General features: G+C 41.6%; 2 protein-coding genes across 5 annotated transcripts in view; both read left to right on the plus strand.

Moving 5' to 3' along the window:
* LOC119693291 (zinc finger protein 1 homolog) overlaps window positions 1-19,101 on the plus strand; it is a 538,991-nt gene that overhangs the window by 83,610 nt on the left and 436,280 nt on the right. The gene's annotated exons all lie outside the window — the stretch shown is intronic.
* LOC125488527 (zinc finger protein 714-like) lies at window positions 546-15,540 on the plus strand. Its single transcript, XM_048623985.1, has 5 exons — window positions 546-708; window positions 989-1,107; window positions 1,631-1,782; window positions 9,409-10,364; window positions 14,573-15,540. Exons 2-5 carry the CDS (start codon window positions 1,094-1,096, stop codon window positions 15,026-15,028), a joined length of 1,578 nt encoding a protein of 525 aa, XP_048479942.1. The 5' UTR covers window positions 546-708; window positions 989-1,093; the 3' UTR covers window positions 15,029-15,540.

Below are 19,101 nucleotides of genomic sequence, written 5' to 3' on the forward strand. Positions count from 1 at the left end.
TTTGGACGTAACTTACGAGTAACTCGTACGTGCGAGTTGGTCAGTAGCTCGCATCCGAGTTACTTCAACATTTTTTGTTCTCACTTGCCTGCTCACCCGGCAGCAACTCGCCCATGACAGCGACTCGGCCGTCGCTCGCATCGTTTGGACACGTTCAGCAGTAGCTCGCCAGTGCCAGCTGGACAGTTGTGAGTGGAACCCGTGTTTTTTGTGTGCTACGCCGCGACTCGACTCGCCCTGGGACTGGGTGTCGTGTAGACAGCAAAGGCGAGCCGAGCTACTGGCGTACGAGTACACAAACCGAGTAGCTGTCTACTGGCCAGGCAGCAGCTCGCACTGTGTACACGAGTCATTATTTATTTAATTTTTTAATCTTGCTTTATCTCTAGAATACCAGTAAGTCAGAGCTCTCAAGAAGGAACATGTGAGGCCTTGGGTGAAGCAGCAATCCGGCGCGGTGCGCGATGGTGTTGAGGTAAAAATGAAATATTTAATCTGTGAAATTAAAACATCAACCACAGAGTACTATAATTTACACACAAAATGTCAATGATGTTGTCAATGACATGACAGCTTGGCTTGTATTTCGGTATTTGGATGTGTTTTTGTCAAAAACCTAAAAATATTCTTAACTATTCGCACCCTCAAAGCTAATAAATGCTAATTTCATTGAAAATCTACTGAATTAAGTGTTTAGCACTGCATTGGGTAAGAATAGTTTTATAAAACCTTCATACTTACTTCTGGTCTTGAGGTTAGCTTTTCCTCCATTTGTTTGCTAAATCTATGCTACACACAAGAGTGAATATGTGGCAGAATGTAGAGTTATCGCTGGCTGTAGGCTCAGTGGAAGTGAGAGAGCCTGCAGAGGTCTTTAATTAGCTGGTGGTAGGTGGTGAGGGCGTTCTTCCTCCTCAAATGCTAAGTATATGAGTGTTTGTTTGTGGCCTCCTTTTCAAAAAGTCTATAATAGTCTATTTTGTTTTAGCTCTAAATCTGGTGCAGTATATGGATACATATTTTACAGTCTATTGAATTTTTGTAAAATTATGAACGATTAATCATTCTTGCATGTTATGAAAACTGGTAGAAAATGGTTCTGAATAGGTACTTTCTGATTTTCCCACCTTTTGTACAGTCATAAATGTATTTCTGCAACAAAGGATTATATTGATGCTGTTTCTAAAGGCACAAATTTTAATTTTAGGCTGTCATAACCTTATATACATTCTTTGTTTATAATCAGGCTGCATGTGTGTTAGTGAGTAGACTGATGGTTGGTGGAGCAGAAGAGTGGAGACCACGTACCGGCAAGCGCAGCGTTGGGCGACCCCCCGTGAGATGGACAAACAATATAGTCAAGTCTGCGGGGAAGCACTTGCACTGGATGCGGGCCGCCTCCGATCGGACAAGGTGGAAATCATTGGGGGAGGCCTATGTTCAGCAGTGGACGTCCTATGGCTGAGATGATGATGATGATGATGAGTGTTACGTCAAATCTCATATTTCACTGGCAACATTTCTAGTTTTACATTGCTTAAATTAAATTTTGTGCCTTCAGAATATATATCATTATACTACTTAGTTAGAAGTCATTAATTGCTATTTGAATATATTTCTCATGTTTTAGTTGTACGAAACCACACTATAAGATGGAGGATGGCATGGACATAGAGGAACATGATCTGTTGAACAACCCTACTGTGAGGAGCGTGTTTCCAGATCTTGCCATTCTCAAACAAGAAATTATTGATTTTGATACAAGTGAAGGTGTAGCACCAGGTTTGTAATTTGAATGCTCTGTTAAGGATATATTTATATTATACAACTCTGTTTAAAAATTATAGGGAAAAGATCAATAAAACATAAAATCTTTGTTATTCATCAAAATGTATTTTATCACAATTATATTATCAAAGTATGCTCCTTCAGAAACGATACACATACATAATCTAATCATCAAAACATTTTTTAAACAATGTTTCTAGGTGAGTTTAATACTCGCGGCGAATTCAGCTTTAAATTTTTTTTTTCATAATTCTTTTGCGAATTTGTATCGTTTCTAAAGGAACATACTTCATGTTGTTGAGGTAGTCTAGACCTAGGCTACCACTCCACGAAGTTTGTCGTAGGTACTTACTACTTACTGGACACCCTGTACTAATGAGGAAATATTATGCTGGCCTGATCAAAGGTTTCTAAGCTATAGGTACTCATCTATGGTTGAATGGTGTAGTGGTTAGTGACCCTGACTGCTATGCCGAATGTCCCGGGGTCGATTCCCGGCTGGGGCAGACATTTGTTTAAATACAGATATTTGTGCTCCAGTCTTGAGTGTTGATATTTTATATATATCTATCTGACGGCGGGGGCTGAGAATTGCCGTTCTCGTCTTCCATGCCGAGGTTATGTGGGCACGCTATGGGGTATGTCAGTCGTCAATAACAAACACCGAACAATCTGATTTACGATTAAACTTTATTAACACACTTTATTTGCACAGACACAATTATTTGATCTACTTAGCACATAAATTCACACTGAGACACTTCGTACAGAACGCGGAACAGTTTCTAGTGGTATCGACTGCTCGACGCGACGGCTGGAGGAAGAGAGAGCTGGCCGGGCTCGAGCTGTAACTCCTAGACTCCGTTCAGCGCCCACCAGGTGGCGCTGGCGTCCCGTATCCGGTGTCCATGATAGTAGTCAAGTTGGTTACTACGAATTGGTCAAGTAGGCGCCTATCCGAGATAGTCAAGTGCACGACTATCCCGACACGGCCGTCCTGCTGACACACGACCTCGTGTGCTAATCTGCAAAGAGAAAAAAAAACAGAAACAGTATCTGTCTCGGTCACTCCTGACCCTAACAAAGAACAAACCCTTTTTTTATCATTCAAATGTACAGTCATTTATTAAGTTTTCTTACTACTAATTCTAGTTTAGGTAACATAATAGAACTTACAACTTACAGTTTAATTAATGATAATTCTTACAAAGTAATCAGCTCGGCAGAGACATGTACCACTCTAAAACAAAATCACATGAATCAAAATCTCATTTAGAACATAAAACAACTAGGCCCGTCACATAGACCTCACTGAGATAAGCAACTCTTGTCACCACGGCTCACACAGCCGACGAGCAATCGCAGTTGCTCACAACACGCTCACATCACACATCCACCGCGTGGATCCCGTGCATCACTACACGCTACGGTCTCTACAGACCCCAACCTCCGCCAAAGTCAATCGCGCACTGCGCACCCACGGACTACTTGGGTTACCCCAAGAGACACCGATTTCCAACGGGCTACAGCTACGAAATAACTAATGGTACGGTTGAATAGTACGGCTGACTAAGAGTTCTTAAACAGTATCCTCATCACAATCATTTTCTAACACAGTAACTTCTTCTGGTACATGACTCTCCGGCATTCTCCTCAACCGATCATGTGCGTACTTATAAGTTCGCTTAGAGTTCAAAGCCTTGAGCGTATAACGATCACCATCCAGCACCTCTATAACTTTAAATGGGCCCTTATACTTGGGATCTAACTTGGTCTGATTTCTTTCCTCGTTTTCCATTAAAACAAAATCTCCGACCGAAAATCTATCAAAAGGTGCTTTAGTTTTATCAAACCGCGTCTTATCGTATTGCGCCGCCTTTTGCATGTTCTCTGAAGCTGTCTCACGGACTTCCTCTAAATTAACATCTTCTATTTCACTGCTGCCCATCAGGGCCAGAGGCCTAGAAACTTTTCCGATTAAAAGCTCTAGAGGTGAAGCCTTAGTAACACGATTGATTGTGCAATTTATTGCTAACTGAACCTCACCAATCGCGTCCTGCCATGACCTATTGCTAGACTCTACCGCGGTAAGCATTGCCTTCAGAACACTCATAACACGCTCTACCTGTCCATTCGCACGTGAGGAACCGGTCGCTATGAGGTGTAAGTTAATATTGCTGCTATCACAAAAATCGCGGAATTCCTTACTCGCAAAGCATCTGCCCTGATGTTTGTGGTGTGATATAAGAGAACGTACTTTGTGAATGCGTCTATCAAAACAAAAATGTACTCCTTACTATCATTTTTGCCACTCAACTTTCCTGTCGCGTCTATGTGTATTGTATGCCATGGGACCGTTACCTTAGGTATAGGATGTAATTCCGCCTGAACCTTTCCTGAATGAGGCTTCGCGACTTTACACGTTACGCAGTTCTCTACAAATTTTGTTACATACTGAGTCATTCCCGGGAACCAATAGAAATCGAAAAGCTTTTCGCGTGTTTTTTCGGCACCGAGATGCATGAGAGACTCGTGGAAGTTATTAATGACCGACCATCTTAATGCACGAGGTAGGTAGGGCAAACATTTTGTCCTTCCGTTACGCTGAATCTTACGATACAAAATTCCCGAACGTAAAACGTAAGTGCTTGCGATTTGTTCGTTCATCTGACCACTTTCTAACTCTTCTTTAATTTTCGTTATCTCTACATCGCGTTGCTGCTCAGCTAAAAGCCAATCTGATGTGAGTTCCGTGACGTCAATCCGTTTCTGCTCTACATGGGACTCTACCTGCTTTTCTACCGGGGACTCTACGGGGTTGCGCGATAGAAAATCAACGTGAGCCATCTTCTTGCCCTCTCTATAGATCACATCAAAATCGAATGATTGCAGAAATGCCCACCACCTATGTGCCCTAGGAGTAAGCTCCGATTTGTGTTGCGATGCTTTTAATGAATTGCAGTCTGTCACTACGGTAAACTTTCTGCCGTGGAGGTATTGCCTGAAATGTTTCACTGCGTTCACTACCGCTAGCGTCTCTAACTCATATGAGTGATACTTGCTTTCGGCTGGGGACGTACGTTTACTAAAGTAGGCTACGACGTGACGCTTGCCATCTACTACTTGGAGTAAAATAGCTCCATACCCTAAGCTACTAGCATCCGTGTGCAGCTCTACCGGATACTGGGGGTCAAAGATCATTAAGATCGGGTCTTGGGTAAGAGTTGAGATGATTTGTTGTCTAACATCTTCGTGTGACTGTTTCCAGTCCAGATTGCCTTTGAGTGACGTCAGTCTGTAGAGTGGGGCCATTATTCGTGAAAAATCCTTTACAAATTGTCTGAAATAAGAAGCTAGTCCAATGAACTGCCTCAGTTGAGTCACGGTTTGGGGAGGTGGTAAAGAAGTTAAAGCCTCTATCTTTTTACTGTTAGGCCTAACCTGTCCTGCCTGTACTTCAAAACCTAAGAACTGTACCTTTTCTTTGAGGAATGAACACTTCTTAAGATTTAACGAGAAACCTGCCTTGGTCAAAACATCTAGCACCGTGTTAAGCCTCTCTTTTCCCTGCTCTACATTGGTAGAGATCACCAGCAAGTCATCTACGTAATTAATGACGTAATCATTCGCTAATTCACCTAGAGCCGTAGCTATTGCTCTTTGGAAAACAGAAATGGCATTCTTTAAGCCGAAGGGCATTGTCAAAAATTCGTACTGGCCCTCTGGTGTTATGAACGCTGTTCGCTCTATCGACTCCTCACTCACTGGAATTAAATGAAACCCACTTGCGCAATCTAGCTGGCTAAATACGTTAGCCCCTCGCAGACGATCAATTTGGTCCGAAATCAATGGTAGAGGAAACCGATCAGATACAGAATTACTGTTTAGCTCACGGTAATCGATACACATACGGTCAGAACCGTCGCTTTTCTTGACAAGCAGAGCTGGACTCGCAAAAGGAGACGAACTAGGCCTAATTATGTCCGCGGCTAATAATTCCCTGACTCTACTACGAACTACCTCACGTTCCTCAGGGGACATTCTATAGGGTCGTCGCTGTACCGTGCGGTTTGGATCGATTAAACGAATTTTAAGCTCTCCAGTTGTAACGCGTGTCGTAGGTAATCCCGTGATGAAGAAATTAGAATAGCGGCCTAAAATCGCTAATAACTCTGACTTTTAAGATCCTATCACATCGGTATCGATTGTGTTTAAATCAGGCTGAGTTTCACTATCACACTTAACTAGGTTCACAACAGTCGCTCTATCTAAGGAAAACTCGGTTTCACTCATGTTAGCAGTAAACCCTTGTCTTAAAATCTCTCTACCTAACATAATGTCGTAATGCATGTACTTGTCGGGTAAAACGTGTAGTAGGATCTCTAGAGGATGATCGTCAATAGCTACAGTACACAATATCTGCTCCGTACTGAATACTCGTGACTGCCCAATACCGGTCATACAAACTACATTATGAAGTCTTTTTCCACTAAATTTAGCAGCGTAACATTCTTTTATCAACGAGCATTCAGCACAGCTATCGTAAGTAAAACTATACAGCTCACCTTTATGCACCATAGTGCCTGTCGGAGGCTGCACGACGCAGACATCTACGCGCCGCTCGCTCCGTGTAACTCCCGCGCTGCCGCTGCCCTCCGCGCCGCTCGCGGTGCAGCGCGCCGCTATGTGGCCGGGCTTGCCACACTTGTAGCACGTCAAGGGTCTCGTAGCTGCTGGTTGTGGGGCTGCTGCTTGGCTGGATGTGGATGCCACTGGTCTTCGATCTCTGTTGCTGGAACTTTTGCATTCCGAGCGCTTGTGCCCAGGTTTGCCGCAAATGAAACACTTTATGATGTTCATTTTTGGGCGTTTGATGTCGGGTGCACTTGATGAGGAATCACCACCGTGGCTCATCTTGCGTTTTAGGTGTGAGAACGCATGGAGTTCTTGCTGCAGCTTGTCTCTTGTTGAAATATCAGTGGTGAACGCGAGGCGCTGTAACCTCGAGTCAAATTGTGAGATTTGCGCCAGTACGGTGGCCACTGCTATTTGCTCTTTGCTGGCGTCCTTCCAACGGTTCATCAGGGACGTCATCATGCGGTTAGCGAATGCAGAAAGAGATTCTTTTTCACTGGGTTTGTCGTTTTTGAAATTTATCAGACTACCCGCCAAAGTCTCATTAGCGGCAAATCTCGTGAGGAAAAGTGTTTTAAACTCACTCCACTGCATGCCATGGTAAGCCGTATGTGAAAACCACGTGGAGGCAGACCCCTTGAGCGCCTTGCTGATCGCCAGGACTAGCGGTCCGCCTTGCAGCTGGTTTTCGTCGAAACACAGTTCCGCCGTTGCACACCATGACCCTGCGTCTGTATCTATCTTCTCCGGATCATATTCGGGTAGCTCCACGTTGCTGCTGACCTTGGGAGCCTGCAGAGCTTCGATGAGTGCGCGCATGTTGGCATTTTGCGCTTCGAGAAGGATTCGCCAACGGTCACCTTCGTTTTCTCCGCCTTCTTGATGACGAACCGACATTGATCCCACATCTGATGACGGCGGGGGCTGAGAATTGCCGTTCTCGTCTTCCATGCCGAGGTTATGTGGGCACGCTACGGGGTATGTCAGTCGTCAATAACAAACACCGAACAATCTGATTTACGATTAAACTTTATTAACACACTTTATTTGCACAGACACAATTATTTGATCTACTTAGCACATAAATTCACACTGAGACACTTCGTACAGAACGCGGAACAGTTTCTAGTGGTATCGACTGCTCGACGCGACGGCTGGAGGAAGAGAGAGCTGGCCGGGCTCGAGCTGTAACTCCTAGACTCCGTTCAGCGCCCACCAGGTGGCGCTGGCGTCCCGTATCCGGTGTCCATGATAGTAGTCAAGTTGGTTACTACGAATTGGTCAAGTAGGCGCCTATCCGAGATAGTCAAGTGCACGACTATCCCGACATATCTATATATTTGTGTACATATATCAGCTGTCTGATACCCATAATACAGGCTCTGCCTAGCTTGGGGTCGGATGGCCGTGTGTGAGATGTCCCCACATGTATATATTTATAATTATAGCACAGGTCGGTCGTAGTAAGAACAATATGGCTAGGTGGGGATTCACGGATGCACAAAATCTGAACTGCTTGTGTGAAGCGCCACAAACTATGGTGCACCTTACTTCATGCCCGCGTGTCCCTACACCTGTACGCGGGAAGAGCTCATGACCGCTACCAGCGGTGCAGTATCAGTGGCCCAGTTCTGGGCATGTATTATTTAGGGGTTCCCCTCATCTGGCCTAATCTTTATTGCCCGAAACTCGTTTCGCATAACTCGTATGGTCTAAACTTTTTTGCTCGAATCATCCCTTTGTCAAACCTTATGTGGTCTAAGGCTCGTTTCGTCTAAAACTCTTTTGGCACAATCTTGAAACATCTAAGTTTCGTTTGCTCAAATTGATTTTGAAATCGGTAATCTTGTTTCTCCTTATATTAAGTTATTAAATAATATATTAAGTAGTACGTATACAAATTGTGGTATTATTTTCTTAAATTCCGAAAATCACGATATAAAATGATCACAATATCGAAAGTCCAAGACCATTATAGTTATTACAAACGTCATTAAAACTCCGTAGGATCGAAATCTAAAGATAGGTGAGACGACGAGCAAAGCGAGGAGGAGCGTGTTAGGTGCACATATTCGTCAAAAGCAAAGCGGAGCGCAGCGAAGCGGAGCGGAGCGTTTCCCACATAGCGAAAACAATACAAGGCACCACTTTGCGCTATGTAGGTACGTAGACGTTCCGTTAAAGTGAAAGCCAAACGAATATTAATTCTTTGTATACTTACCTAGCCATTGCATTATTAGGCTATTCAAGATTTGACCAAAGCATTGTTAGGCTAAACAAGATTATACGAAATAACTTTTTACTAAACGAGATTTATGCCATACGATTTTCGGCGAAACGAGACTTTGACCAAATGTTACTATGCAATACGAGATTAGGCAAATAAATCTTAGGCTAAAAAAGGTAGAACCATTATTTAGCGACTTTGTTGGTTTGTCGTCGACACGATAAGAAGAAGAAGATTATAGCACTCACACTTCTCTCTAACATTCCCCTGCATACATTCATCAGAGAACTCATTCTATCCACAAATACATCACATTCTGGTGCTTCGGCGAGCAGGGAGCCGAGCGAGACGGCCGCGAAAATATGGTCGATGTGACATTCATACATTTTGATTTGTACATGTACAGTCAGCTGCATAAGTAGCTATACACTTTTGTACCGTATCAAACTACCTACTAAACAAAACGTCAATGTTTGAATTAATGAATAGGCAGTTAGTGAGTTTGACTATGTTCAAAAGTGTATAGCTACTTATGCAGCTGACTGTACTTCTAATCCACTGGCTGACATAATCCCTGTCAACAAAATTTAATGAAACTAACACTAATCTGGCTAACATTTTCACAGCAGTGACAAACCACAGACCGACTCTAGCGTTGTTCAATACCACTAACAAGTAGAATGTTTATCCTTTCTTCATTCATGTCACACCCTAAGCGCATTTATAGCTATCCCAATTAAACTTTTTGTACCTTACAGAAACATTTACAACGTCGCCAGAAGTATCAATGAGAAATGAACACAAAAATCAACTACACAATTTAACAGTCTACAGTGGGGATCATCCTACCGAGTGCTCCACTCAAGACCTGGATGTGAAACCTGACCACCTGTGTACTGACATGGATGACACGATAACGGACAAGCGCAACAGCTTGACAGAATTTCATGAAATTGAAACTGTAATCAAGAAGGAATCAGAGAATGTTGTACCAAATGAATTGCCATTTTACAGGAACAGGATTATACTTGGCAAGATACAAGTAGATGAGTCTGACGAAGAACGAGAAACTGATGCACCAGGTGACTGTAATAATGTTGTAAACAACAAATCAAACAATGATCAAGATTTGGCAGTGTCAATATACACTGATGAAAACAGAAGTATGAGGATAACTAAACAGAATTATGAAAAAAAGGAAAAATGTTTGCGAGCGAAAATTATTTTAACAAACTGTTATACAACTCTATTGAACAACAACTGTTACTGTGCTCAGTGTGCAGTGTTGTTCCCCACCACTGAAGCGTATAGTGAACATTACACGAGCACACACACCGAGACCACTCACTCAAATAAAGCCTCGGCTTCTCTTGTGAAACGTAAACAAATCATATACCCACGTGAGAAAGCATTTGTGTGTGACTCCTGCACGAAAACATTCAGCAAAAAAACCAGCTTGATAAAGCACATTTTAATTCACACTGGCGAAAAGCCATTCGAGAGTGACTTTTGCAAGAAAACATCGAGGCATCGGACTGCAATGAAAAGACACAAGTTACTTCACACTGGGGAAAAGCCCATCCAGTGTGACATTTGCGCGAAAACATTTAAATTTCGAAGTTATTTGGAGCGACACAAGTTAATACACACTGGGGAAAAGCCCTTCCATTGTGACATTTGCACGAAATCATTCAACCAAAGGTGGTATCTTAAGGCTGTCACTAAAGCTGGAAGAAAATCAGAATCTGTCAAATCTAGTGAGGGGGGGTTGAGGTATGCGGGGCGTTCTACGGACAATGACATGAAATTTTAACATAGTACTCGAAAACATAAAAGTGAAGACATGCCACTTTGTTAAAAATATACTAAGTAAGTAATATTGTTTTGTGATACGAAAATTTTTATTTGAAAGTATTTTTAATATTTAATAATTAATTATATATAAAGTCGTACCCGTGCCGATATTTATACAGGTTGTTGCAAAAAGGGTTTAATACTATGCCGAAACCTACGTGTGCAGCATGTTATTGATGTTATTTCTAAGCCAGGAAATGAAATCAGAATGTAAAAAAATCGCGAAAATATTATCAGAGTTTAATAGTTCAGGGTGTTGTATTAAACTCTGCCCCCGTGTGAGGTATAAGAATAGTAAATAAAAAAAGTATAGTTACTAACTATACTTTTTTTATTTACTATACTATTAGTTAGCCGAAAGGGCGTTACTCAGGCGTCACTCTGAAAAACTTTTATCCTACGTATTTTTTTATATTCGTGAAAAAAACGCTTCTTCATATAATTTTTTTTTGGTCACGTGACCTTTTAGTTAGACGACCTGTTTTTTTTTGGTGTTTCAAAAGCAGAACAGTAGTTTGCAGAACTCTGCATATACAGGGTGTCACAAAAGGTTACGTAGCTGGCAAAGGGATATGGGGAGGTCACCAGAAAAATAATAACATGTAAGTACCCCCGCAAGGGAGTACATTAGTACAAGGCGTGAGTGTGTGTGTGTTTTTTTTTTAAGTACTTATGTGTATTTGGGATATGATAGAAATAATATTTTTGTTTCTTAAAAACCAAAAAATTTACACCTTGCTGCGCTCTTTTGCTCACTGTAAGTACACCTACAAATATTGCTGTATTAAAAAAAACGGTTTTGTAATAACGATTATAAAAAAAAGGTTATTTTCATGTCAAGGAGTCATTTACCTAATTACGATTTCACTCAACAGCCGGTGAACTGAAAAAATAAGTTCTAGTTCTATCATCACTTTAGATCGCAAACATTGTAACTCCACTTTTCTCGGCGAAAAGTACTCTTTGGTGTCAATAGAAACGTTTTTTGAATTCACATGTTTTCCTCTTTATTCGAAAAAAAAAACTGTATTCCGCATTTTACCATTTGTTTTCCTCTAAACCCCAAACCGTGATTTTTAAACAAGAAAACTTAGTAATTACCCTTTATTCTCATATACAACGTGCGATGTAGGCGAACGTGAACGAAAACTATGCAATAAGCCTTTGTTTTTATTACTACTTTAGTAAATTACAATAACATACTCAACAATGTTAATTTTTTTTTGCAATGTTATGTTGTTAAATTAAGATCTAATATTTTATTAACATGAAGTTACTTTCAACTTTTTTTTGCATCTATGCGTCGAATCACAGCATGACGGCTGCTGCAGCTTCCTGCTGTCCTGTCCTCCAACCAATCCCACCAGTACTGCAGGTTGCGTCGAATACGAGCCATTCTCTTCGACTTGACAAGACAGGTGCTCCCGGAAGGATCATAGATCGCACGGAACCCGTACCGTATAGAGGCAACGGACTCCTTTGCAACAGCCCCCCAGATTCGGAAGTAGCCCATGCACTGCATGGCGAGCACAGCTGCAGCAATTTTTTCGTAATGAATCATTGGGATGTCATCCCCGAAGGAGGCTCTCAGCCTACCTCACAACCTGTGTGACATTAGAAAAATGCACTGTGCTAACGCCGTTTGCGAGCTTGATTTGCAGGACCGCGTTGTATGCCAAGTTCCACAGCAGAGGGGTCCAAGACCTACCGCTGTGGAACTCCGCAACTGAACTTCTTCTGTGAAAACAAACCCTCTCTTTTCGCATCCTTAATGTACTTGTTAGACACGTATGACCTCTGTCAATTTTCTGCAGATAAGAAGACAAGTGATGGTATACAAGAGCCGACCTAAAGGTTCGCCCTCTAGGGGATAGAGTTGAACGCGGTTACTATTTTTAAGCAAACAGCCAGCGCAACAACTCGCCCGTGGTTCTTATCCTGCTCCGACAGTGAACGAACGCAAAGTATTGTACCCACTATTCGAATCCGCATTTCGGATGCCAAACTGACTGTCCGAAAGGTCGAAACCGTACCACCACAGAGGTATGACTCGTTCGAAGAGCTTATCAGGCTCTTACAGCAATCAGATGTGTCGGTACACTGAAAGATAATCTACAGGCCTGCTTTATTTATTTAGGAGCACTAATGGCCTCCTTTCAGTCATTGAGTCACTGGCACTCAGGCTGCGGTTGAACAGGAAGATAGACTGTCTAAACAAATCATTTTTAGGCTAGTTAAAAAAAACTTTAGGTGGGTAGTATGCCAACTAGAACGACAAATAAAACAGTATTTTTGTCTCCTCTAAAATTTGGTCACGAGGAGTTACGATGATTACGATCTAAGGTGACGCTGACGATATTTTATACAAGGTATTGAAAAAAGGGTATAAAGCTTAGCCAAAAGTGGATTTAGGTGCCATTCTGATCCACTTTTCTTCTACAATTTTGAAAATTCACGTAACAAAACCTTTTACATAGAAACTTATTCGATCACGTGACTTTTTACTATAGAGACCGAATTTATTTTTCGACAATTTCCAAAACTTGGAGAACAAAAGTTGTTCAGAATAACCCCTGAGTCAAACCCTTTCGGCACAGTATACCCTTTTTGCAACATCCTGTATAGGTAATATCAGGTTTATAAAAGACCTGGGCCTGTAGAGTGAGACTCGGCATGGGGAGTCATAATTTATAGATCTTTTAGGTTGCAGTGGCGAATGGGCACTGGTAGCCCTGCCCTTTTCTATAACTATAACTATAGGTAATTTTATGGCAATTTAAAAATGGTATAACATTTATGTATTTGAAAAAAACATTAAAAATATACATTACCTATCACCCTAATTTAAAAAAAAATTCAGCCCTTACTTTAAACTTATAACACCCCTCTATTTCCTTCAGGGGTTAAAAAACCTGTGTATTTAATATTTTCTTATGAGTTTTTTTTTTAAATACTAGGCTCTTACATAGTTGTACATAATATTATGCGGTATTTTATTCCACTTGTAACGCATAAAATTCATAGCTACAGTAAACATTTCATTTTTTTCATGGCGAGATACAGTCGCACTTAACCGCTTTTTTGCAAAGCTTGTTAAATAGATTTAAAAAATTATGTAAATTTTAGATCTTCAATTTTTTAAAATACTTACTTATTTTTAACAACCTGTAGTGTACAGACTACCACATCTTAAAATAAATATATTTTTAATTAACTACGGTTTTTGGTTTCAAATAAAACAAATTATGATTTACTTTTCAACATCCTGTATATTGTGTAGCTTACCTACCATACACAACCGTTAAAATAAAATAAATTACGCCTCAGAATATAAACAGGCTCGCGCTTTGGCATACTGCATTGACCGTATAGTTCTTATTCGGAGAATCTAATAAGTGTCATTATGTGCAATGTTTACCTTTATCTATGCATCTGTAACTCTATAGTAAAAAATGTAAACAAATCGAAAAGGCGAAATGTTTTCTAAGAATTTTCGGCTTTTCTGCATATAAAATGATTAGAAAATTAACTTTCCATAGCAAATGCATATGTATTATAATACTTGTAGTCATAATTTGTTGATTTAATCAGTTTTTGTGAAATATTTGATAAAAAATAAAATGGCGTGGGTATCGCTCCTAACAGGCCGCCACCAGGGCGACGACTGAAGAAATCTGAAATCTGTCACGGTGTCATCATTTTTAAACCGGAATTTATTAGTTTTTTGCAAAAAAAGTTGTCTTCTGGTCCATTAAATCCAACTCTTTAAGGTAACTTTGTTAAGAATTTAATTACCTACACATACATATAAGATTCCATGAAAATGGGCCCTCTGATTTCGAGGGTTTTTTCATAATAAGTCAAAAAATGGCAAAAGACATGGTGTGTTTGCAATTTTTTTTAACATACTTATTATAATCCTGCACCAATTTATAAGCAACTAACATGTTCAGTATACCCTCTGCTACAATATATATTTTTATCAATGTGATAGAAGCCACCGTTTTTCCAATCTAATCAAGTATATCAAGCCGACTTTAGCATTTTAGCTTTAGGGATCCCCTTAAGGAGCACATGTTACTTCACACTGGTGAAATAACTTTCGAGTGTGACATTTGCACGAAAATATTCAGGCACCGGTCTTCTTTGAAAACACACAAGTTACTTCACACTGGCGAAGAGCCATTCCAGTGTGACATTTGCACGAAATTATTTAGACATAAAAGTACTACAAAAACGCACATGTTAATTCACACTGGCGAAAAGCCATTCGAGTGTGACATTTGCACGAAATCATTCTACCGAATAAGTAATTTGAAGAGCCACAAGTTAGTTCACACTGGCGAAATGCCATTTCAGTGTGAAATTTGCACGAAATCATTTACCCAAATAAGTAATTTGAAGCGCCACAAGTTAGTACACACTGGCGAAAAGCCATTCCAGTGTGACATTTGCACGAAATCATTTACCCAAAGAGGCAATCTTAAGAAGCACATGTTACATCACACTGCACCCCAGTCATAGCTATGATTCTGATGAGTCGGAAATAATGTAAGATCCGGGAAACATGAGGGAACATAGTACATGACACGGCGTGAAACAGCGGGATGTCAGTGAGTGTCAGTGGGGCGCGCTGCGGGCGAGGGCTCGGCCTCCGCCTGTCCCCTCACTGCAGGCAGCGCCGGCGACGCACAGGCCGCGTTGTCGACACGCTCTCCTACACCCACATACAAGCGACTCCACCTACACTAACCACCTCAGTTGCAATTCTGACATCGGCGCGGACGGTCGCTTTCTAGCGGCGCCGTCTGTAGCCGTCACGTGTGACTCACTACTGAGTGACCCGGCTGCTCAAGGACAGCGTCCTGTTGTACACCGAGATGCCTGAAATCTCGGCTCAGTTGGAAGCCTCGGAACAGTATAAAATGTCATTAATCGTTTGGTTAAAACAACTATACTCTAATTTTTAATTCCGCGGAATTCTGACATTTCATTAGTGATACCACTAAAAAAGCTCTTCACCGAAAAAAGGAAAAAATTGGATCCATTTCAGGGCAATATTTTTTTTAATGTTTTCATACAAAAAGATAAATCTAAATATTTATTAGTTATTACTTGCTCAAATGAAGTAGGTAATACAAAAATAACAAATATTTCGCTTCGCTTCACCTTAATTATTTTTCCTGTGGGAATTCCGCCATAAAAAGTAGTCTATGTGTTAATCCAGGGTATCAGCTAACTCCATTCTAAATTTCATTAAAATCGGTTCAGCCGTTTTGACGTGAAGAAGTAACAAAGATACACACATACATACATACTCACAAACTTTCGCATTTATAATATTACTAGCTGTTCCCGCGAGCTTCGCTTCGCCTTAAAAAGTTTTCCCGTGGGAATTCCGGGATAAAAAGTAGCCTATGTTCTTTCCCAGGGTCTAAACCGTATGTATACCAAATTTCATTCAAATCCGTTCAGTAGTTTTGGCGTGAAAGAGTAACAGACAGACAGACAGACAGACAGACACAGTTACTTTCGCATTTATAATATTATAATATAATATAATATATATATATATGTCGCAGCGTTGGCAGACAAACGCCGCATCGATGTTGATTTGAGCGTGTAAACGCGTCGTAATCGAATCAGAAACGTCAAGGGATTTTCCTTGGGTAAGGTCGATACAGCCCTGGCAACATTTTAAAAAGTAAGAGGTCACGTGACGTTTAAAAAGTGAAGGGGCCATGCCGCCATTCTGGATTCGGAGCTGGGACGAGTTGGACGTGACACGGGAAACAGTGTGCTGTATCGAACTTGCCGCGTTTCTAAAAGTAATCCGTCTGCATCATCGCGATCTTGCATTGTTACATTAAGTGTTGATTGTAATCTGAATAATCAAGATACGAACTATACGAAGAGCCTATTATTTCCGCCCGCCCGATGAATCCACCGCCAGACGAGATGCCCGGCGGACACCCCCCTCCCCGTCATCAGATGTGGGATCAGAAGACGCCACCCCACGTGCTTCACACCATGACACGAACTACGAGAAATGGCAGCAGCTTCTAGAACAACAGAATCGGAATTTCCTGACGCTTGTTCGAGCTATGAAGACACCGTCGTCGTCGACCGAGCTGAGGTTACCCGATTTCAATCCCAGTAAATCCGATGTCGACGCACGTTTTTGGATGTCGACTGCGGACCTGTGCGTTAACGACGAGAATCTGCAAGGCGCACGGCTTATGGTGACCTTGAGCCGCGCTCTGAAAGGTCATGCGTCCACGTGGCTGTCAACTGTATCTTTCCCCTGGATGACATGGAGTGACTTCACGGAGCTTTTCATACAAAGGTACGAGTGCCCAGAAATACAGCTTCATTCCTAATTCATTTGAGTGACAGTAAACCGAAAGAAAATAGGTGCCTGCTACTTATGCTGCCTCGCTGATGACTGCAATCATGTCACGCTGGAAGAACATGAATACCGAACAGCTTGCTTTGGCTACAGTGTTGGCACATGTTTCCCGATTTGACCGAAGTGTCCAACGACTGGCTTTCACTACAGAAGTGACTATGCGCAACCAGCTTCAGCAAAAGCTCAAGGCTGTTTCGTTTCTAAAACGGAAAGTAGCTAATAGCGAGGACTACCCCGATAGCAAGAAAATTCGCAGCTTCAGTGCCTCTGTTTCCATAAAGTGCAACTACTGTGAGAAATTAGGGCACAAGTCCACGTTCTGCTTACAAAGAAGATGTGGTTGGAGGAGACCAGAAGAGCGTTCCCCTTCCCAATCAAGCGACAATTTCAAGAGGATACCGCCTCCATCTACAGCGAAGACTGCGGTCACTGGCTTCCACTGCCAGGGCCAGGGACACTTCGCATCCAGCTGTCCAAAGCGTCGCAGAGAGGACCAGGATGCTGCCAGTGGAGGAGCGAGTGGATCCGGTGCAGCCAAGGAGAAGAGGGTCGATCTGTGCGTAGTGAGCGCGCCTGCTGGGATGTTGCATTAATCTGGTGAGCTGTTTTCGTTTAAACTATGGCTGTAGTTTCAAAGTTTAGAGGCTAGATGTTTCATTACGTGGAAGAGGTTAGTGTGACCGGTACTGTGGAATTATTTTCGAGGTTCGAGTCCTGGAACTGTTAATCTATCGGGTTGCCAGACCTGTTGAGTTTTAAAAAAAAAAGATTATGACATTGAGGTCGATCAAATCCTGAGGTCCTGTTAAGCTAAGGTCATGAGCGTCTTGAACGATGTTGACTGCAGTAGAGACCAGTGGCGACAAATCATGGCAAGATACTCTAGGTGAAGTACAACTTGCAATTAATTGTACCTTGAACCGCGTTACAAAGGCTTCACCACTGGAGTTACTTATCGGTAAAGTCGCAAGACCGTTGTCGTTGATGTGTAGTGAGGTTGATAACAAAGTCAATATTGAAAGCGTTCGCGAAACTGCGTCAGAGAATATTCAGAGGAGAGCTGACTACGATAAGACTCGTTTTGATAGGACTAAGGCCAAAGTATTGAATTTTGAGATTGGTGATTTTGTTTTGCTAGAAAATGAAGAGCGAAATCAAACTAAACTAGATGCAAAATTTAAAGGTCCTTTTAAAGTAATCGAGGTCTTAGATGGTGATAGTTATCGACTAAAGGCTATAAATTCAAAACCAACTTACAAATACTCACGATAGGTTAAGAAAGATGCCAGCGAGCGATGTACCAATCAGTATTGACGATGATGAAGAGAATGATGAAGATTGAGTTTGGGTGGATTCGAGTGGTTACTATCGACCGTATTAATTCGACTTAACCAGTAGCTGAGCCGAGGTAAGACAACTTCTCTTTGTGGAAGAGAGTGGGTGTAGAGCTCGTGCTTGTGTAAGGCTCTGGTTGTAGTCGTGGTCTTGTGTGACGTGTGACCGTAGCGTGTGATAAAGCGTGCAATCCACATGAGGTGGAGGTGCGTCTTTGAGTTCGGTTTGGATTAACCGTGGTGACAGGTGATTACTCGAATGGTATATCAGAATAAATCATTGTGATGATATTTTTGTTCGTGATTGGTACATGGCAAACTGATGAAAGTTACCTAGGTACATAAGATTTGACGTGTACTAGTTGTGTCTGTGTGTAAATTTGTGTTAGTGCTGATACTGTTGATTGAATAAAGTTTGATTCTGACTTATGAGTTTTCATGAAGATGAGAGATGAGAGATGACAGAGACAGAGAGAGACTTTTAGATTGTTTTTTTGTAGCTAAATTTATTAGGGTTATGAACATGCGTCCATGACCTCATTAGGTAAATTTCCGAAAGTTGATTCCCAATTTTTTTGATTATGATCTTTTTTATGCTAAGTAATGATGAAACAATAGATCGGATTGCGTGTTTCTGTGGTGTGTCTTGCTCAATTGTTTAATGCCACTGGATGGAAGTGGTAGTACAAGACTAACACTGGATGGAAGTGTTAGTGAGTGCTGGATGGAGGCACTGGAATGACACCGGATGTAGGTGTTAGTGAGTGCTGGATGGAGGCACTGGAATGACACCGGATGTAGGTGTTAGTGAGTGCTAGATGGAGGCACTGGAATGACACCGGATGTAGGTGTTA

The sequence above is a fragment of the Plutella xylostella genome, chromosome 11 (genome assembly GCF_932276165.1).
Source record: "Plutella xylostella chromosome 11, ilPluXylo3.1, whole genome shotgun sequence".
Classification (NCBI taxonomy): Eukaryota; Metazoa; Arthropoda; class Insecta; order Lepidoptera; family Plutellidae; genus Plutella; species Plutella xylostella.